General features: G+C 32.4%; 3 protein-coding genes across 4 annotated transcripts; 1 reads left to right on the forward strand and 2 right to left on the reverse strand.

Annotated features, from left to right (window-relative positions):
* The first annotated feature begins 775 nt into the window (after positions 1-775).
* Positions 776-5020, forward strand: LOC101247645 (APO protein 1, chloroplastic). Its single transcript, XM_004245607.5, has 5 exons — positions 776-952; positions 2153-2282; positions 2407-2471; positions 3420-3784; positions 3901-5020. Exons 2-5 carry the CDS (start codon positions 2228-2230, stop codon positions 4730-4732), a joined length of 1317 nt encoding a protein of 438 aa, XP_004245655.1. The 5' UTR covers positions 776-952; positions 2153-2227; the 3' UTR covers positions 4733-5020.
* Positions 5021-5271: 251 nt separating this feature from the next.
* LOC101247351 (uncharacterized) lies at positions 5272-12306 on the reverse strand. Of its 2 annotated transcripts, none has more exons than XM_004245606.5 (9): positions 11980-12306; positions 11342-11490; positions 10798-10885; positions 10182-10413; positions 9399-9473; positions 8446-8543; positions 7415-7540; positions 5997-6086; positions 5272-5701 (listed from the first exon to the last, which is right to left on the reverse strand). In XM_004245606.5, exons 1-9 carry the CDS (start codon positions 12037-12039, stop codon positions 5588-5590), a joined length of 1032 nt encoding a protein of 343 aa, XP_004245654.1. In that variant the 5' UTR covers positions 12040-12306; the 3' UTR covers positions 5272-5587. The 2 variants fall into 2 exon arrangements, with proteins under 2 accessions (XP_004245654.1, XP_010325433.1); XM_010327131.4 differs by having other exon boundaries at positions 11342-11493; positions 11980-12268.
* Positions 12307-12581: 275 nt separating this feature from the next.
* On the reverse strand, positions 12582-16951 carry LOC101247050 (UDP-galactose/UDP-glucose transporter 4-like). The gene is made up of 7 exons (XM_004245605.5): positions 16097-16951; positions 14670-14698; positions 14360-14561; positions 14014-14256; positions 13817-13918; positions 13169-13276; positions 12582-13055 (listed from the first exon to the last, which is right to left on the reverse strand). Exons 1-7 carry the CDS (start codon positions 16220-16222, stop codon positions 12909-12911), a joined length of 957 nt encoding a protein of 318 aa, XP_004245653.1. The 5' UTR covers positions 16223-16951; the 3' UTR covers positions 12582-12908.
* Between the last annotated feature and the right edge of the window lie 4605 nt (positions 16952-21556).

Below are 21556 nucleotides of genomic sequence, written 5' to 3' on the forward strand. Positions count from 1 at the left end.
GTTTTTTTATCGTATGTTCACCAGTCATATAGCTGTTGGGAGATTAGATTTTGTAGTCTTTTTATAAAAAAATAATAATGTAACAGTAGATTTTTATATTTATATCTAAAAATGTTGTTTTTTTCACTCAATTTATAAGTCACTATAAGAGACCATTTCCTCCTATTGTACACTACATAGTGTCAACTCTCAATAACAATGACGGGGTAGGGAATATAAGGGTCAAACTATTTGTTTTTGTGTGTGTGAATTTGAACATTGATTCTTCATTCTTTTGAAATAACTATTAAACACAGAGAACTTTTATTGAACGAATTGATTGACTTTTTAAATCGCGATGGCAACTATTGAAACATATGGAGGGAATATAGTTCTTTTCGTGAGTTATCTTATCTAAATTGATAAAGATTGAATAACTTTAAGTTGTGTTTTAGATCATAAGTTTGAAATCGTGTTAAGTGAATCAAATTTAATATTAAGTGGAGAAGGATAGAAGGGTGAATACATTATTCTCGAGCCTAAAAGACTACAATTAATTTTTTATTTTAGACTATATAATAAAAAACATACAAAAGCTTTTGCACAACTAGTAGTTAAGGAAAGTTGAGTGCTACATTAATTGACTTGGCTAAGGAGTTTCACTTTCATTTATTTAAAATCAAATTAAAGAACAAAGGGGAATATATATATAATTTTAGAAACTTGAGGGCTTTATTTAACCCTTTTCAAACTTGATGGGTCAAATTAATAATTACACTCTTGTACAAAAATCTCTGTTTTTTTCTCAACTTCAAACTATTTCAACTGCTTAATCTGCTAAATCCTAGTGAGGCTGAACTTCAGAGCTTTTCTGGTGAACACCCATCAATCATTTTGTAGTATAAATCTCAAAGAAATTCAGTGGCATAACGGAGTTGTAACAGAAACTCCCACATAGATTCAAGAATTTGAGGTAAACTTAACATTTTCACTACCCCATCCCTGGCATTAAATTATTAGTACTATATAGTTTCTTTGATTTTCAAAGGTGCGATTTTTTCTCCTTTTTATTGTTCTTTTTCTTTTTTGGGGTCCAAAGATTGGATTTTTGGGTTCATTTATGGTGGATTCTTGATTTTTAGAGGTAAATAGTGGACAACTTATGGAAATTGTGGAGCATCCAAGGTGTGCTTAATGGTAAAGTGGTTATGAGAGTTGTGAGGTCTCAGGTTTAAATCCCATTGCAGACAGAGATAGGTGGTTCTTTCCTTCTGTCCAGTTCTGCATGGACAGAGTTAGTTGCTGGTGGGAGGTATGATGGAGAGGAAGGGGGTGGATTTGTGAGTTTGGGGTGGTGGGTTGAGGCACGAAGAAGGGGAGGGGCAGGTTGGTTTGTATTTTGTGATGCTATGATGTGAACTTAATATGCCACTCTTTGGGGTTTATTAAGAGCAAGTGGAACTAAAGCTTATTATAGTTGGATGGAAGTAATATTAGTAACTAAGAAACCAAATTTATTGAAAGAGATTTGGTGTATATGAAAACCCTCTTGCCTCAACTAGGAGGAAAAGAAGTGAAAATCTTTGTTTATTGTAACATCAGTAACACAGTTGTTGGATCCCAATTTTTCTATTGTATAATGGATTATTTAAAACATGAATTGAATACATGAGCAGTTCTCTAGTTGACGATTTTGCACAAAACTGTCTCAGCTCTAAAGTTTGGTCTCGTAGTTCCATTAAGTGTATGAGTTTATTTACGAGGAACTTGGTAACTTATCAGAGTCTATGTGAATTATTTGGTACATTTTGGTTTATCTTCTTGACAATAACTCTTCTCTGCTAATATATGTATGCTTGTGTTTATTACTGATGATATGGTGAACATATGTTAAAAGAGAGGACTCATTAATACCTGTCAAACCTGATTGTGTTTTGGTATGGATGGAGTGTAATCTTCTCTGCAGTGCTTCTGTAACTCAAGTAGTAAATCTGGTAAATACTTGTTTAAGTTCTGATCCATATTGGTCTTTTTGTGGTAATTCTGTAATTCAAGTAGTTCAATTCATAAATAGTTGTCTATTTGGATTCAAGTTAATTAATCCAGTTGATGAAAAGGGCCAATTTTCTTTTCTGAATTATCTTATTTAATTCCTGAACTGCTCCATTTGTAGGGGACAACCATTTGAGTTAACAAATTTGATTTCTCACTGGAGCTAGCAGGCAGATAGAAAGCAAAGTTCACATAGATGCTACAACATATTTCAGCGCTGACTAATATTCCATGGTGGCTATCACAAAATGGTTCTACTTCAATATTCTTTTTGTTTAAATTTAAAGTTTACAAAGATTCTAGTGAACGATAGAAATTTATATTAGTGTTAGTTTAAGGACTTCCATGAAAAATATTTCGTGCTTCATTTTTCAGGTGCTTGCCCAGGCGTGGTTGTGTATAAGAAGCCTCTGCAATTGGCTTATCCACTTCCGCTGAAGGTTCCTCTTCCCTCTTTCCTGGATTATGTGCTTTTGCTCAAATATGTGGTCATTTTTCTTGCTTTCAGATTTTTCCATTATCTAAAAATCCATCTAACTCTCTGCATTCTGCGTCTGTGGGATCATGGGAGGGAACCAGTCTACTGATTGAAAGATAGCTTGCTATCTGTTGGATCAACTTTTTGCTAGTGAGATGTTTTAGTTATATAGGTGTATTGGAATAGCTCTTGTTGGAATTTTATAAATAAAAGAGATGCAACTAGAGTTTGAAATACGAGTTTATGATTGTTTCCAGATTGAAAATTTTCAGATTTAGGCTGAAGGTCTCTACAGTTTTACAAACACAGGCCCTTAAATTAATGATTTTTTCTGAAGATACTTGATTCTTCTCAAGCTTTGAGACATAATGTCTCGAGAAAAGACAGAACTCCAATTCAAGCTTCTTTACTTGAGTGATACTTCATTTGACCTCCTTTTCTTCATCATTACATTTGTGATCCATGGAGAAAGGTAGCACCTTATGTTTTACTTCCACTCATAGTTTGGCTTCCTTCTCATATTTACATTTTGAAATATTAATCTTAATATCCATAATTGATCAGTCCAAAACTTTGGTCACTGCTAAGATCAAAGTCATAATGCTTTAATCATCTACAAGCAGTCAACTGCTGCTTGCATTCTTTTCACACTTCAGTAAGTTATCTCATAATCATGTTCAAGAAACTTCATATCTGAAGTTTATCATTTAGTTATTTTTTACTTTTCTGAACCCTGGTGTTACATTTAGTGTTGCTGATTTTAGGTTAAACATATATTAATCATGACATGCCTTTTGAGAAATTTGGCCCTGTGGTTCTTGCAATCTCTTATATTTACTATGTATCTCCTTGACCTTGGTTTATTTCTGATGTTTCATCTGAAGGCTAACGTGTTCGTTTCTGGCTGCAGTTTGATCATAAATATAATGTAACTGGTCCAGGAAGACAAGGAACCTTTCTTTGTATTGAAAGGAGGTATCCCCAAGGTCGAAACTCTAAGAAACGTGAACCTGTGCAGCAGAATGTGGATCTTCCCCTGGTCCTGCCTAAGCAAAAGAAGAAGCCATATCCTATACCTCTGAAGAAAATTCAGCAGGCTGCGAAGGCTGATAAGAAGTTGGCTGAGTTTGGAATAGAAAAGAAGCTTGAACCCCCTAAGAATGGATTGCTTGTGCCTAGCCTAGTTCCCGCGGCTTACGAATTGTTAGATGATTGGAAACTTTTGATTAAAGGACTTGCACAACTACTCCACTATGTTCCTGTCCATGCTTGTAGGTAACTTATCAAAAAATGGACTGTTTGTTGATTTTCTTGCTTGTTATATTATGAAATGAGTAATTGTGCCATTTCTGTATGACTTTATCAACTAAGTTACTATTTTTTGCCTGCAGTGAATGCTCACAAATCCATGTTGCTCAAAGTGGTCATGAGATTCAGGATTGCCTTGGCCCAACCAACAGTAGTCGCAGAAGCTTCCACTCCTGGGTGAAGGGATCAATTAATGATGTGCTAATTCCTATCGAGTCATACCATATGTATGATCCTTTTGGCACACGCATTAAGCATGAGACACGATTCAACTACGACAGAATTCCAGCAGCTGTTGAACTTTGCATCCAAGCTGGTGTGGATCTTCCAGGATATCCTTCACGGAGGAGGACTAAACCCATCAGAATGATGGGAAAGAAAGTAATCGACATAGGTGGATTAGTTGGAGAGCCTAGACCCACCATAGACACAAATTCGGCTATTATGGATCTTGATACCCATCGGTCTTTTGAACGTTTTGCTCCACCGTTGGGGTCAGAGGTTCCACGTATTGCCCAGGAGACGATTGATGCATATGAGAGAGTGAAACAGGGGGTGACGATACTGATGAAGAAGTACACTGTCAAAGCTTGTGGATACTGTTCAGAAGTCCACGTGGGACCTTGGGGTCACAACGCTAAACTCTGCGGTGAATTCAAACACCAGTGGCGGGATGGTAAACATGGCTGGCAAGATGCAACAGTGGATGAGGTATTGCCCCCTAACTATGTGTGGCATGTTCAAGATCCAAAAGGAACCCCATTGAGAAGTGCACTGAAGAGATTCTATGGGAAGGCTCCAGCTGTGGTTGAAGTTTGTATGCAGGCTGGTGCTCAAATACCTCAGAAGTATAAACCTATGATGAGGCTAGACATTGTGCTCCCTGAAAGTGAAGAAAGTCGCCTAGTCGCGTAAGGTTCCTTATGTACAAGCCTGTACATTGTGTTCCCTGGCAGTGAAGAGAGTCGTCTAGTCTCGTAACTGTTCTACATAGCTAAACGTACACAGTGTTTGTGTTATAAAGATGTATAAAAGTATGGAAATGTAGCTTACATGATATTGTTCATCTCTTCATTGGGTGAGTATCTATTGAGGCTTGCAGTCTTTATTTTGCCTCTGTAATGCAAGGATCAGTGCACTTATTTCAACTTAGATAATCAGCGTCCACGTAATATAAGTCCAAATGATTCAAAACTGTTTCAAGATACTTGTTTAATTTAAGAATCAAGAGAATTTTACAGTAGTACACAAATAGATTGGCCATGGCAAGAAGGCATGCTAATCTTTCTGTATTATTTGAAGTCCATACTTCATAGTTGATAAAATCAACACTCAAAACAGGTCACACAAATAGATTAAGCTTATGGTAATAGCAGCATAATTTTGCGATTGAGAATATGGAGTTTAACTGCTAAAATATACACACGAGGAGGGAAGGGAAGATGAAAAAAAAATGATGAAATAAGGTAATATTTCCCAAAAATATAATTAAAAAGGTGTACAATTTCTTATTGTTCTTGTTGGGCACATTCTCAATTTTTTTCCTCTATGCATAACAGTGTGTAAAAGCCTCTTGATGGGACAGGACTTCCTACAACAGCAAGATCAGTTCATTTGTCCAGCAAAATAAGCTCTAAGCTATAACTTAACTGCTAGAACTTCAAGAGTCTTTCAGGTAACTGTTGAAGAGGTGAAGTGATCCATTCCAAGCATCGTCCTGCTTGGAGGTGGGGTAATGATACAAACAGAAAATTGACGCCAGGGTAGTTCTCAGGCAGCAGGAGCATGTTCCTGGATGGCTGCTGCCAATTTATTACGATCCTCCACTGTTTTCGTTCTTATCAAAAATGTTCGTGCAACAACATCATCATTGTCACCATCACCCTAAGAAATATAAGCAATACATTCAACCATTCAGTGCAGTTGGAGCAGAAGGGAATCAAATAACCTATGGTATCAGATAGAAACAATTTCTTCAAGTTATAGCTTTGTTATTCTATAAGTAACTTGATAAAAACTGGAAATCACGGTAGTTAGAATGAGTGCAGCAGCACTCCAGAAATGTCAATTGTTTTTTTTTAAAAAAATTATCGTTTACACTTTCAGGAGTTTGTTCAAACTGGCAAGCATTTTTCAAATAAAATAGAAGTTACGGATATTTTTGGTTAGGATGTATTACCGAGGTATGGAATATTGCAACAACGGAATTCTTCTGCAAGTTTGTTTTAATGCCTTGATACAACAATGCATTAAGCAAAATTTTTCCAACCTGCAGCAAATATAAAATAGGCAAAAAATAAATGTTAGGTGTAATCTTTCCGATAAGTAGAAAGGTTAAGGTGTAATCTACTTCTCATATCTAAAGAGCAAGACGACTGAAATAAGCAATTATATATCCAGCATTTATCTGGGAAAAGAAAAGTAGAAAAATGTAGGATGGACACAAAATCTTGTTTGCTTTGGAGTGTCGAGTCAAAGAGAAGTGAAAATTTTGTCTTCTCAACCAATTCAGTGTCATCCCTAAAACAAATAACATCCCAAACTTCCACTGTTTGTTATCTTCGCTATTAATTTTTCATTTTCTATTTCTGATAATGATGCTGTCTGGGGTAGCTCACGCACAACTGGATTATTTCACATGTACCTTCTACTTCCCAGCAGTATAGATACCTTTTTTTTGAGAAGGTAACAGTTAGTATATATTTACCACACAGCACCTTAGGTTTGTGCTAAAACCATATTTAAAAGTCAAAAAGAAAAACAAAATGCTTCATCAGCCTAACAAAACAAACAAGGGTTCCTATCATTGAAGCAGTATCTTCTATGTATCTATGGTTAACCCAAATAGGTACTTGTAATTGCCCACTAAGGCTGTGTCACATGTTATATTAGTTATTATAAGATTAAAAGAACCGTGAAGAAAAGGCAAACTAAAGAAGCTAAGCTCATGCACTACATTGGTGAAAAGCTCAACTCAGCTCGTCATTTCTTGAGCCCGACTTGAATAACAAAGCAACTCAAGCTCAAGCTGTGACGTGAACCTGTTGGAAATTAAGTTTCGAATCTACCTCTAACTTTTCAAGCTTGACGAATTCATTGACCAAAACACAGCATCTAAAAGCTAAGATCATTAGATTACTGTAAAGAGCTTGACTGATGTAGACCATGGCTTAAATTTGATTTGTTAATTCTTGAATATTGAGATATGTTTACTTTTTTTCTTAAAAATAAAAAAACTGAGATTTAAAAATAGAACCATACATTTGAGAAGGAAAAAATTACGTTGGGATAAGTTGAAGACCGTTTGTGCATTTTGCAAGATAATACCAAAAAAGAATTAGAAATGGTTTCATTCCCAATTTTACAATTCTGCCTTTATAGTTCGACTGACAACTATATGCTTCCGTTCCTATTAAAGATCCAATAAAACAAAAAACTGAAATAAAAGAACATTTCCTTGCAAGGACTACAACAACAACATACCCAGTGAAATCCCGCAGGTGGGGTCTGGACTTGTTGGAGTAGGGTATACTATAATTTATTTATTTCGGATGGCCTGAGGGGTGCACTTGAAGCAAAAAATGGTATGGAACTTACATCATTTCGTATCAGGATAGTTGGTTTGGATTCCCGGGTACCCTTGCTAACACCTTCTTTACACTTGATAGAAAGCTGACCCGTGCCCCTGTCTTTCCATGCATCTTTATCCACTGGATCAGTTGACTGAACAAATGGTAATAAGGAAAAAAAATGTCACAGACGGAACAGATAACAGATTGAGCTAGACAGCTCAAATTCAACACAATTTTGATACATGTAAAATAAGTCAGCTTGAATTTGTATCTGGAAAAGAATGTTCATGGTCAAACTTATAGTATGATGCACTTGAGGCATGAAACTGTAGTGCATTGATGACAAAAGGCCGATTGCAATGAACAAAGTAAAAAGTTAAATGACACAACAAAAAATGGTGATAATTGTTATATGAGATATTACCCATCAACATTGCTGTATGAGATACTTTTTGTATCATTTGGACTAACATCTTATCTTGACCTTCTCAAATAACTAGTTATATGAGATCACAGAATATAGCAATCTGTATGAACAATTTGTTTAGCATGCTTATGTCCTTCTAAACAAGAATTACTGCAATCTCATGCAAGAAAAAATGCGGAGTCACACATGTAAAACACAAAAAAATACAACAAATTAGACATGATTCAATGACCACCTCCGTTTGCTCACCCTTGCACATGTCATAGAGCCTTATAACAATTATTATACAGAATGTTGGCACACTAAAAGAGTAACAGCTAGTACATGCCTCAGACAAAATTGACCATCACGGTTCAGTTCATCAGTCACTCGTTGTCAACATGAAAGATGCCTAAGTTATTAATCATACAAATATTGATGAGAGAGAAGCAGTATGAATAAAAATCAGAATTCTTAAAAGATAGTATATTTCTAGACTAAATATAAGTGAAGTTCAAAGACTTTAAAAATGGTTGATTATATGATTTTTTTAATTGTTATAGCCATCCAATAATATGATTAGAGCACCAAAAAGGACTATGCAGGATATATTTCTTTCTAAACAGGAGTAAGCACTTGTATTATGTTACCTTCACATAAAGTTTACATTTGACCTCATGGACAACAGTGATTCCCTTTTCTTCAGTCTTCTTCACAGATGGACTGCTTGGCTGCTCCACTTCATCTTCTGCATTACAAAAATAACCTCCACGGTTATGGAGCAAAATAATAAAAATGGCAATCTCTTGAGGCCAATAGTGAAAATATAAAAAGAATAGTCTCCAAAAGAATTTATAAGATGAAATCCTTTGATGCAGCCCAACAACTTCTTTAGTATAATACAAAAACTGTATGCAGGGTCAGTAAGTGTTTAGACTGTGTATATGACAGTATTCCTTTTTCTCCGTTTTACACTTCTTTTGCCATGCAATAAAAATAGAGAACAAAATCCTAGTCGTTTTAAATGGCTAACAGTTAACACTAGGTATGTGTTGGCCTAGTCTTACATTGACCTGTTTCAGCATTAGAGATAGATACTACTGCTTACACAATATTATCCTCCATTTGTTCTGTGTAATCATTCATTAGTATTTAGTTCCTATAAAAAATTTGTTACATCAAAGGTGTGACCTTCAAGTGATAAATTATGAAACTTAATTGAATTGGAGCAAAAAAGAACCGACACTTGTCCCAAACTCCAAAGCTCATGTTCTAAAATCCCAAAAAAGAAATAAAACAATGGTAATTCCCCTTTACTGTTGAAGGCTGCTCCAACAGTAAAAGGCTGCTCCCAAAGGCTCAGTGCTTGTGCCAGATGGAGGTAGTAGGTAACTGGTGGAATAGTAGAGGAGCAAGCAAACTGGCAAGGACACCACCAGCATAAAAAATGTTAATACTCTCAAAGCATTAGGCATTTATGTTCTCCCCAATTATCCGGTTTATACTGACATATGAGGAGTTTCAAGAAGTGAGAGAGATTAAGAGGTAACTAATAACTTGACCTAGTGAAAATCAACTGAAGCATGAAAACACCAAATCTTACCAGCATCTTGGACAACATTAGCAGCATCAGTTTTCAGAGGTACCAAATTCTGGGTTTGTACTGAAGGTTGAAGCCCTAAAAGGATAAGCACGTTCAGCAGTCAAATAAATCTGTAAGCTATTTGACAAAATCAAAATATTATATGAGCATGGAAGAGACTTGACCAGAAGAAAAACATAGTTAATTATCAGAGGTGTAATTGGTGATGCAGTCTTTTATGTTCTCCCCAATTATCTCTTCCACCACACAGTACAATTACTTTTGGTCAAGCAAATGAATAGAGCTTTTGTTTTTACACAACTGGAAACATTACAACTTTTTTTTTGATAAGGGGAAGGTCAGAACATTTGGTAAATTGATAACAAATTGGTTCATCCCATACTTTCTTAACAGCTGAACTAGGTTATTGTGCATCAGGTGCAAGATTGGTGATATAATATATCCCACTTCCCTAGATGTAATGAGGATTGATGTATCCTAAATGACTGGTCCATGATAACAGAACAACTGCAGGAAACTGACTTCAGAAAAGTGTCACATCTGTGTATTAAATTAAAAATTCCATAAGAAATGACACCTCAGTTCAGATTTTTTTTTCCCTTTAATTCACTTCTGCTACATAGCAGATGTGAGCTAAATTGGTCTAAGAACAAGCTATTAGTATAACAGGATCCATTTATTTTCTTCCCTACTACTAGAATAATAGAGATATCAGAACATTAAAAAAGAGTAAAAAATAGAAAAAGAAAAGCAGTAAAAGCATCCAGGATAAAGAAGACTCACCAAATGAAAAGGGAGTTGTTTTGCTAAAGAGAGATCCTGAGTTCCATGATGCACCAAAACTTGAAGATGAATTAGCCACAGGAGTATCAGGTTTGGGAAAAGATAATCGACCATCACTCTCCTTATTTTCTGACTCTAGGGTCTTCAAAGCAGCTTGGGATCCATGTGCAGATTTGATCTCTCCATTGGATGAATTAGCTTTCAGCCAATTCACAATGTCAGTAAACTTCTCCTGCAATAGAATAACCACAATTGAAACACCACCAGTATATGAAGAACCAGATATCAAGTCCTACTCATGTTCATATTCATATAAAAGCCTTAATCAACTAGCACTATTTTAGGCGAGTTCAAAACAGAAAGCATGTCTGGCATACAATAGATGATATGCTCTTCCAAAAAAACTAGCAGAATCTGTTGACCTGCCCTATCTCACCAGTGAATAGCAAACTAAATTGCATCAATATGGGGAAACTGAATAAGGAATACATCCTCAACTAAAGCAATTTATAAAGAACCTTTGGAGCGTGTTTATATATAAATTTACTGGAGTAACACCCATATTACTGGCAGAGAAAAAATTGGAGCATGAAAATCTGAGAGATGCCGAAGGTACCTTGATAGTTGAAGAATGGTTTAAGTAATCTTGAATTCCATCTTCCCAAAGTTCATCAGGGTGGTTCTGTAACTGCATTTGGACCCAACTGCTCATAACAACAGTAGAATTCATTAGTTCAATTTAGACTCTACATATGCAAAAGCTTTTTGTCCTCCATTGAGACTACCAAATTCAATGAAGATAAACAAGAAAGAAAACAAACACTCCCTCATAAAGGAGAACAACCAGTGAGTTAACTACAGCAAATAAATGAAAACAAAGATTGACAAGCTGCTACAACGTTTGGAGGAATAGAGTGCGATTCCAGAGAAAGCAAGTTTGACTTTCAATTAGATCAGGTTTCCAAGTTTTCACTTTCACTTATCTATTAATACTTTGGTATTGTTCTCCTCATCTTTTTTGGGGGTGTGTGTGTGGTTGGGGTTGGATGGGAGTGGAGGGGCAAAGATTCAGAAAGAATGTGAAGAGATAAATTGTCCATAGAGAGCATGCGAAATTACTTCTTGAGTAGCAAAATAGTTGAAACAGAAAGATGAGAGACCTTGCGAACTGAGTATTGAGAGCTCTCACATGCTGTCTAGATGATTCAGCTCTTTGCATATCTAACAGTGGAGCCTTCACTTTTTGCGGTTGGGATTGCTCAGCCTTTTGTGAATCAAAAAGCGATCCCATTATTCTCTTTCCTTGAATCTGCTTTGGAACCAGCAAACACGTAAGAGATACGAGAAGGATCAGCACAACTATCTACAAGGATTCTACTAAGATTTCACACAAAAAAATGCTATCTTTACACAAATTAGATGAATTTTCCTCCTTTACACAGTTGAACTAAGATTTACAACAACAGGGCAGCTATAATCAATCAATAAACTATGGTCTCCATTCCAAATTAGTTACTCTCAGCTGTATGAGTATTCCTACCATCCTTCCAATTTGTTCACATCCAACACATTCCAATACAGAAAAAAATCATCTTTTAAATAGAATCAACAACTCTAACATCCAAAAATCCAAACCACATACTATTAACTAAAAAAAACAAACTTCCATTACACAAATTTGACTGCATTCGCTACATCACCCGCTTGAAAACTAAAACTTCAGCACAAAAGAGCAGCTTTAAGAGCTATGCTTCAACTTTTATACATAGCATACAATAGTTGAGACAAAAAAACTCACTGAGTCGTCTGTGAACGATTTGGAATCGGACGGAGCGATTCGTTTGGTTCCTCTCATCATCGCGATTATTCAAAACACAAATTCAATTTCTGAATACACACAACAATTTGGAATTTTGGTTCAATTTTTTTTGAAAATTAGGGTTTTTTGTTCTTGTTGTTGCCAGTGATGAATGAACAAATAGTTGGAAGAGGGGAAATAGATATCTGGGCCGTGAAATTGGGTTTTGGGTCATAAATATTCAATTTGGATCGTTAAGATTCGATTATGGAAATTATTGGGCATGACCAATTTGCCGGTTGTAATCATCGAGATAGTTTAGTAGTTGATTTGAAGGTAAATTATGACGTAATATATTTATTTAATGCAAGATACTAATCAAAATAAGTACTATATTTATATAAAATAATATCTAATTTTATACATAAATAATTTCTATATTATTATTATTAATATTTGTATAACTTTTATTGGTTATCCAAGGAACATTAATATACATTGCAATTATTTATATATCAATATGATTAAAAAAATTTAAAATGTTCGTCAAAATTTAACTTCAAAAATGGAAAGTATGACAATTAGTTGTGGACAGAGGAATATACAGACAAATATAAAATGCACCATTAAATTCAAGAATTCCCTTTAAAATCTTTTTTTTGGAGTTACAAATTGAAACAAAACAACAACTCCACCTTAATAGAGCTTTTGTTAAAAAAAAACAAAAAAACAAATAGGCTTAAGAAGAACAAAAAAATACTAAAAGAGAATAAAAGAAAATGGTTATCAGCAACTAGCTAAAACTTATTTTTCTTTTTTTCTAGCTCTCACACTAATGGTCTCTTCTCTTCCTCTGCAATATTTTCTGATGATAATATGTTCATCTCTTTTCGATGACTTCGTCTAGTTGCATTATCCGACTTCACTGCTCATTGAGGAGGTTTACTGTCAGGCAAGAGGCGCGAAACAATTCCCATGGATATTAACAGCAATCCGGAGAAATGTTGTTCGGTTAGTGGCTTAGTAAAGATCAAGTATGACAACAACAATGTCACTGCCTTTCTTGCTGTTGTTACCTGTTATAGGAATCAATATGTAAACATGTCTTTTCGTCTTGAAAACTGAATCAGAGAAACGAACAACAAGACGACTGCAACGTCAAGAGGATTAGATAACTAAAAAGGTTTACCATAGCAGTAGCAGCAGCCCCAAAGATAGCAATGAGTGATAAAACTGAAATTTGACCGATGAATGTGGCCATTGCTTCGAATACCAAGACCCCATAAACATATGGATGCTGCAAGTTACACAGCAGAATGGTGAGTGTAATTTAACTTCATAGCAGCCAGACGAAAAGAATTTCATCGAGCTCTACCTATGTCATCATTCATTACTAAATCTGTGGATATATAATAGAATGAACGTAAATAACTAAAGATTAGTTGAATGTAGAGCACACGTGATAATAGTTACTCATTCTGTTTCACATTATGTTGCTCTTAGTCCTATGTTGCTCGGATTCTCGAAAAAATGTTGTCGCACCCATGTGGAATAGTCCAAAAATGCACTATTTTTGGAGTATTCAACACGCACTCATCGATATTTTTGAAGAATCTGGATAACATAGACTCTAAATGGGCAAATCTGACAAGATCAAATAAGTCGCAAGTAAAAGAAACTGTATGCTGGATCAAGAAATAGTAATGCCTAATTCAAAACATTCGAGATGAATGTATTCTCTCAATTCGTTATTTTCCGTATCTCAGGACAAAAAAAAACAAAAACAAGTGAACATGGTATAATATAAAAAGAATTAGAGGGGGATTTCTTTGTTAACCTCGGAACATGATTTCCATGCAACCAAGAGTTCTCCTGTTAGTATCATGGGAAGAAGTAGAACAGGAGCCCCAACGACCGTCGAGCAGAATAGCATCTCCATCTGATAAAATTAGCGCGACAATCAAATAATCAAAGTTATTTCTTGACATACACATGTGCTTTAATCAGTCATGTGGCAAACCATAATCACAATACCTGAGAAGTATCAGGATTCAGTGTAAAAATCGCTTCCTGCAGATTACCGAGAAAAGAGTCCATTACCAGTGCACCAGATATCATAATGACACCGATGATACTGAAATTCGGAGAAGTATTGGCATCCGCTAACGTGAAAAATATCAGGCCCCCAACGAAAAGCACAGCTGAGACATATTCTTGAACCGGGTATTTTCTCCTCAAGCTAGGCATAAAGGCGCCCACTACCATTACTGGTAGTACCTACACTCCAAAAATAAATATAGAAGATTTAGACCAATGTCCGGATGGATTGGCTAGTACCATCACCACAATGTCAAGTGTAACGATTAAGTTTTCGGTGTACCTTAGTGGATTTGGACATGATTTGTGCTGGATAGTTTAGATAAGCCAAGGATCCCTTTGTTAGTCCATGAGAACACATGAGTACAACAGAGAGCTTCACATATATTTTCCATGGGTTCACCATTTGCTTTGTGGTGAAACCTTGTATACGTATGAGAAATAGATACACAAAACCTTGTACAAAGGTAAAATACCACCCATAGCTGAAACCATGATTGAGAAAAAAGTGTCACAAATAACTTTTATGTCGATATAGAAAAATATCAAGGTGAAAAAAGTAATTAAAATTTTGAAGGAAGACAGTAGCCTACCTGAATCCCAGTCGATTGTATACATACTCCTGCAAATAGAAATAAATAAAATTAAAGCATTTACTTTGCAGCGTGGAATTTGATAAAAAATAAAGAACAAAATTAGAGGAAGCCCGGTGCACTAAGCTGCCGTTATGTACAGGGTTCCGAGGAAGGGCTAGACCACAAGGATATATTGCATGCAGCCTTACCGTGCAGTTTTTCAAGAGGTTGTTTCCACAGCTCGAATTCGAGACCTCACATGTATATCCACTATACAAGAACAACTACACCTCACCCCAACTAGTCGGGGACTGTCCATTTTGCTTTATATAGACCCATTCCACCACAATATCCAATAATTTGAGGTTCTGTAAAACTAGAAGCTCTCTACATTTCCTAGTGACATACAAATCACTAGATAGACTACACGACTCTTAGCAACACTCAGCCTAATGTAAACATCACAGTATTAGAACTAGGCCTTAACTTTTACTAGTCTTCGTCATCTATAAACATTTTTAAGCTTCTGTTGTGTTCTATCTTTTTAATACTTATGAAGTTAAGTAAATCATATCACATACATAAAAATGACATCAGCGGAGTGCCAATCCTTGGGTTTATTATAGTAAAGTCTCATCCCCTTGGTAATCAAAGCCCAAAGATCTATAAGTTAGCACATGCTTGACTAGACAAGCAAATGGTGGATTAATGCAATTGTCCCTTTCTTAGGCCCCCATTCAAATTTTGTCCCTATTTTAAAAGTTGTGCATATATAGCCCTTAGGAAATTACCGTTCCAGAAAAGGTTAAGACTCGAGTGTGATGTTCGCTCATATATCTCAACCTTACCGACAAACAGTTGATTGTCGTCTAACTTTTGCTCTAATTATATCTTTAGACCATGGGGTCATTTACTAATCAGCTCTCCCAAAAGGGTACAACTGGTGAAAGTTTTCACAAACACACAACGACCCCGCATCTATTTAATCTCTCCCGCTTTTTTTTTTGTATATGTCCCTAGAACAGAAGGAAAACAATAATTATGGGACAAAATTCAAGGTCAATGTAACAGTAATCCAATGATGAAAAACACTTCTAAGAAACTTCCTACAAGAATATATACTGAATAATTATGGGACAAAATTCAAGGTCTATGTAACAGAAATCCAATGATGAAAAACACTCCTAAGAAACTTCCTACAAGAATATATACTTCATTTCAGTTTGCTTGTCTTATTTTTGTTTCAAGTCTGTTCAAAAAAGAATGTCTTCTAACATGACCAGTTGCATGTTTAAGATCACAAGAATCAAAAGTTTTTTATACTTTCTTAAACTCCATCAAGTCATATCATACAAACAAATCGAAACGGAGAGAGTACTGTAAATGCAAAACAACAGAGTATTGATTGAAACAGGGAAAAAGAAAAGGAAAAGCATGAAACAGACCTCACATAAGCCATTAACAAGATAACCAAAGAAGAATCCAGAAGAGCAAATGAGGAATTGTTGCCATTTTGGTTTATCTGTTAGTGAAATCCCAAACAAAAACCTTGCTTGATCATCATTCTTCATCTCCTACCTCTTCCCTCAAACCCCCTTTTACTCTAACAAACAAAATGATCAAAAAAAATGAAACTTTAAGGAACTCAAGAAAAAATTTCAGCCCCTTAAACCCCTCAAACTCAACAAGCTAAAAAAGCTTTAAAAGATTGCAACTTTAAGTTATTCAAGAAAAACAATCAACATCCCATCAAACCCCTCAAACTCTACAACCTAAAAAAGTTAAAAAGATGCAACTTTAAGGAATTCAAGAAAAAAAATCAAAACCCCATCAAACCCCTCAAACTCTAACAACCTTTAAAAGTTAAAAAGATTGCAACTTTAAGCAATTCAAAGAAAAAAAAATCAACACACCATCAAACCCCTAAAACACTATCAAGCTAAAAAGTACTAAAAAAGATTTCAACTTTAAGAAAATCAAGAAAAAAAATTAACAGCCCAATAGCTGCATGGTCTCTTCTTGAGTGAAAAGTAAGAAAAAGGGCAAATGCAACACCAACAAAAGAATGAAAAGTTTCAAGAGAAGTATCAAAATTTTTGCTCAAGTCACTCAATTTTCTCTTTCCTTTACTTGAAAATTGAAATCCCTATTTTTCTCTGCTTTAAATGGAATTAAATCCTAGTAAATAACACCCTTAAAGAACCAAAAAAAAAAAAAGGCCTTGAAAAAAGGAGGAGATATGGAATGAAATATTATTGAAACAAAGTTTACGTGAGCTATATTTGAAGCATTACTAGATTTTCATATTAAATTAGTTACTATATATTAATAGTGTTCCCATTCTATATTTTTATTGTAGAAATAGTCAATAATGGTTTTTCATTTTGTTTTAGTATGGTTAATAATTTGTCATTCTTTGTCCTTTTTATAGTATTTTGTTACGACTTTTTCATTTTGTTAATTTTTTTTAAATTGTTCTGATTAATATTTTCACGAATTAAGTGTTTGTTAGAAATAACTTTGATAAGGTCTCTATATATATATATACTTTTAAATTACATTGATATATTATTGTAATGTTTTTTCTATATTTTCTAGAAATAATTTAATAATAAAATTTTGAATTTTTTATTACAATAATTAATAATGTCTCGTTCATGAATAGTTGTATTTCGTTAGTTATATGAATTTTTATAACTTTTATTGGTTCATTTAGATAGTTTTGTGTTAATTAATTACTAATTTATTTTAATTCTCAATCTTTATATAAATTTAACACAAACAATATAATCAAGCCGAGAAACAAATTGAATTTTAATAACATAGATTTATATGAAGTAAATCAATCAATATATATATATATATATATATATATATATATATATAAATGAGGATCATAGAGGAGCTGATGTGGCACCTCTCTATGGCCTCCATTTCAATTTCTTTTTTTCCTTTTTTTTTTATTTTTTTTCATTTCTTTTCATTAAATAATTTGTTTATTAATTAAAAAATCCATTCATATTTATTATTTTAATTATACCTAATAAGTTACAACAAAACCTCCATCTATTTACATTCCCTACTTAAATAATATGTCTTTTCAACTTATTTTTAATTATTCTTATGGTTTACACAAACTATAAATAATAACTATCTATGTTCAATGATCATTCTCATTTTCTCATTCTTTCTTTTTATTAGTATAGTTTTTTCCTCTTTTACATTTTTTTCTTAATCTTTTTCATCAATCATGTACTTAATAAGTTCACCATATGATCTTCATATTGATAAAGATCATAGATATATTCTTCAAGATTCATCAAATTGATGTTTGCATTAGTTTGGTACAAGTTTATGAAAATGAAGAAGGAATCATAATTATTTAAAGATTTCATCAAGAAGATGGTCATATTAGTAAAAAAGTTTGAATGATTTCCAAATATTTTGAAGATTAATTCATTCATGTATTGTTTTGATTATATTTTTTAGTTAGATATATAATTTCATATTATTCAACAAAAATTAAATTATGAAACTCTACTAATTAACACATTGGAAAGCTCAATTAACATTATTTTCTTCATTTTACTTTGCTCTTTTTCTTCTTTTTCTTATTATTGTTGTTGTTATTATTATTATTATTATTATTATTAATGAAAAGTTATATAGTTTTATTTTTATGTAATTTTTTCGTCAAGTTCTAATTAATATTTTAATTTTTGTCACAGTTGAAAAATATAATATTGCACATGATATATTTCTTATAGCTATTGCATATTGATGTCCCTAAAAAATATATGATGTAGTTTATCATATTAAAAAATAGTCATAGACTAAACAAAAAATAAATTAATTATTTTTTAGTACTTTTAAAAAATTTAATGAATAAATAAATTATTTAATGAAAAGAATGAAGAAAAAATTTCCCCTTAGTCACATTAATTATATTAAAACTAAAAAGTGTAATTTATTTAACTTCTCTTAATTATTGAAAACGAGAAACATAAAAAAAAGTGATGTGACATTTATCTTCTCTTTATTAACCTTTTTTCTTATTTAAATTAATTAATTTTTGTAAAAGTAATTTACTTAATTAATTAAAAATAATTTTTATTAATAGAGAAACATTCACAATAAAAACTTTTCACATACTACTTTATTAGGAGTTAATAATAATCATCCATAACTCACATCTAATTTCCAATCCTAATAGATTAATTTTCCACTTTCTTTTTCTTTTTTTTTTTTATCTTCTTCTGATTATAATTTTGGAATAACAATTTTAAAAAAATATTTTAAGTTATTTTCTCTTTATTATTTACATACAACCAATATATCTATTTACATATAAAGTTAGAATGTTAGAAATAAATAAGATGATGTGGTACATTTCTATCATCTCCGATCACATTTATCTTTTCTCTAAATTATTTAGAATGTTTTTTATTTTTCTTCACCAGTGTGATATTGTAAAATATATTTTCAAAATTTCCTCTTCAAACAATTACTTAATAGTATTATTTGCATAATTAACATTTTTTTTATATATGTAACTTTTATTTTTAATTGTAAATTGTTAATTAATAATATTCAAGACTTCAAAACCTTTCATGTGGATAACCCCCTAAAGTAATTAATGTGCAAGTTATATAGTTTTTCTTATCTTACTTAGTTGCTACAAGTAACAATTTTAAAGAGATTTTCTATAGAGTTTTTGTATTTTATTAGTATTTTTTTATATATTATAAATTTATAAGTGTTTATTAACAGTTTGGTATATTGCAACAATTGCTTTTTTTTTTGTTCTGTAATAATAATTATTGTGTTGTTATTTTTTTAAAAATATTGAATGTTTGCTTTTCATATTAGATTCATGTTAAATTAAAAAAATTAAGTAGAGTATATTATTAGTTGAATAATGAAAATATGATACTCCTATTGAATTGCTTATGTAGTGTTGACATGATTTCTCAATATACCGAAGATGATTTTCACAAAAATAAAAGTCAACCTTTTATTATTTTACAAGCAATAGATTCTAAAAGATGTAATTATTTTAGATAAAATAATATGATAAGCATGACTTGAAATTAGTTGTATATTTTCACTCTAGGAATTTCATTCACACACACATATATAGATATATATATATGATATGTTTTCTAATTTATTAAATTATTGGTTATCAATTTATTTAGAGTAACTTTTATCATTAATATTTTTTTTATGAACACTGCATAATTTAACTCCCTCCTAAAATATAATTTAGAATTTACTACAGCCGCATAAACAAAAAGAAAATTTTCATGAAATTATTTTTCTTTCTTTACCTGTTTCTAAAGACAATATACCAAATAGATTTTAAACAAAAAAATTTATTCATAAATCTAATAATGTTCGCGCGAAGCGCGGATATGTTAACTAGTTGATAATAAATATAAGAATCTAACATTAAATTAAATTTCATATATTAGTACTTTGAATTTAGTCATTTTTATTTTTAATTTTTGTATATTTCTTAATGACTTTATTCCATAAACTTAATTATTACTATCATATATTAATTTTAAAATTATTTATTGAAACTCATACTTGGAACTTGTTCAATTTTATCAACAGAATTTTGTATGTCCCTTTTTGGGGTCTTGGGAGCAATCTCCGTAACTTCAGGGGCCATATTTTAATCTTTCAACTCTTTGGTTTTTTTCCATTTATAGTGTGTACAGTCATCCTCTAAGAAATTATGTGACAAATTTAAAATAATTTTTGACACCGATACACTGATTAAATTCATGTCTTGATTTTATGTATAAAATATATTCTTGTATCATTAATTTTTATTTATTTATCAATCTAGAGTAAATTAGAAAATAATCGAAAAGATTCTGATAATATATAAAAATGATTCATTAGTATGTTTCGGAAGTACTAATTATATCTTCCTTACTCGACAAACTTTTGTGTGTACACATATAATATAGTTCTACACAATAATATTATGTAAGGGTAAATTGCAAGTTATAATAAAAATAAAGATATTAGAATAAATGAAAGGTAGGGTGGGGGATATGATTCTTGATTTGTACTTTGCCAATTGCCACTATCTGAAGCTTAAAAGAGCCAAAAAGTCATTTTCTTATTATGTAATTTAAGTATCTAACAAATATTAGGGACATTTATAGCAAAAAGGAAAAATAACACTTCTTTTTTACGTCTACAATTTGCATTTAGTTGTTTTAGCTTGTCTTTTTTTATAAAAAAAAAAAAAAATTATCAATGAAAACCAAATACAAAGAAAGGTCAAATACACTTTCCACCCTTTAACTTTTCACTTGGTGACAAAAAAAAATCCATCTTACACTTTAAATTGTACTTGTTACCTCCTTCAAATGTATATAAATTAATAATAAAATGATAAATCGTTCGATAATAAATTCAAAAATATTTTTATTCAAGGTATGATTCTCCATGCTGAATAAACTTATTAAAAAAAATACTCAACACAAAGATTGGAAAAAAAGTGAGTGAGGTACATTATATTTTCCACTTAAAATTTATGCATATATAAATCACTCAACATCACAAAATATCCAAAATAATAAGTGTAATAGCGCTAATTGATCCACCTATAACTAGGAAAGGGTATGGATGGAGTTTGGGAGAGGGTAAATAGGAGCACGTCATAGTTCAATTCTATTGTCTCGAAAAAGAGAAGTACCTATAATTAGCTTTTTGGGAGTTTTTCAAACGAACAATTTCAACAAAATCTTACCATTCTTATAGTACCACTATATTCAACTTATGTATTCCCTGACTTGTGAATTAACAAGAAGCTACTCTTTATGTTTTATTTGATTTTGACATCACACAAATCATTTCAATCTGTTTATCTGAATTTGCTTTCA

Source organism: Solanum lycopersicum, chromosome 8, assembly GCF_036512215.1.
Source record: "Solanum lycopersicum chromosome 8, SLM_r2.1".
NCBI classification, from domain to species: Eukaryota; Viridiplantae; Streptophyta; class Magnoliopsida; order Solanales; family Solanaceae; genus Solanum; species Solanum lycopersicum.

Coding starts and splice junctions, on each gene's coding strand:
- LOC101247645 (XM_004245607.5), top strand. CDS start 2,228: ATGCTACAACATATTTCAGCGCTGACTAATATTCCATGGTGGCTATCA. Junction 2,283..2,406: donor ATGGTGGCTATCACAAAATG/GTTCTACTTCAA, acceptor TTCATTTTTCAG/GTGCTTGCCCAGGCGTGGTT. Junction 3,785..3,900: donor GTTCCTGTCCATGCTTGTAG/GTAACTTATCAA, acceptor TTTTGCCTGCAG/TGAATGCTCACAAATCCATG.
- LOC101247351 (XM_010327131.4), bottom strand. CDS start 12,039: ATGATGAGAGGAACCAAACGAATCGCTCCGTCCGATTCCAAATCGTTC. Junction 11,494..11,979: donor AATCGTTCACAGACGACTCA/GTGAGTTTTTTT, acceptor CTGGTTCCAAAG/CAGATTCAAGGAAAGAGAAT. Junction 9,474..10,181: donor AACAACTCCCTTTTCATTTG/GTGAGTCTTCTT, acceptor TTATCCTTTTAG/GGCTTCAACCTTCAGTACAA.
- LOC101247050 (XM_004245605.5), bottom strand. CDS start 16,222: ATGAAGAATGATGATCAAGCAAGGTTTTTGTTTGGGATTTCACTAACA. Junction 14,257..14,359: donor TCATGTCCAAATCCACTAAG/GTACACCGAAAA, acceptor TTTGGAGTGTAG/GTACTACCAGTAATGGTAGT. Junction 13,919..14,013: donor TGAATCCTGATACTTCTCAG/GTATTGTGATTA, acceptor TAATTTTATCAG/ATGGAGATGCTATTCTGCTC.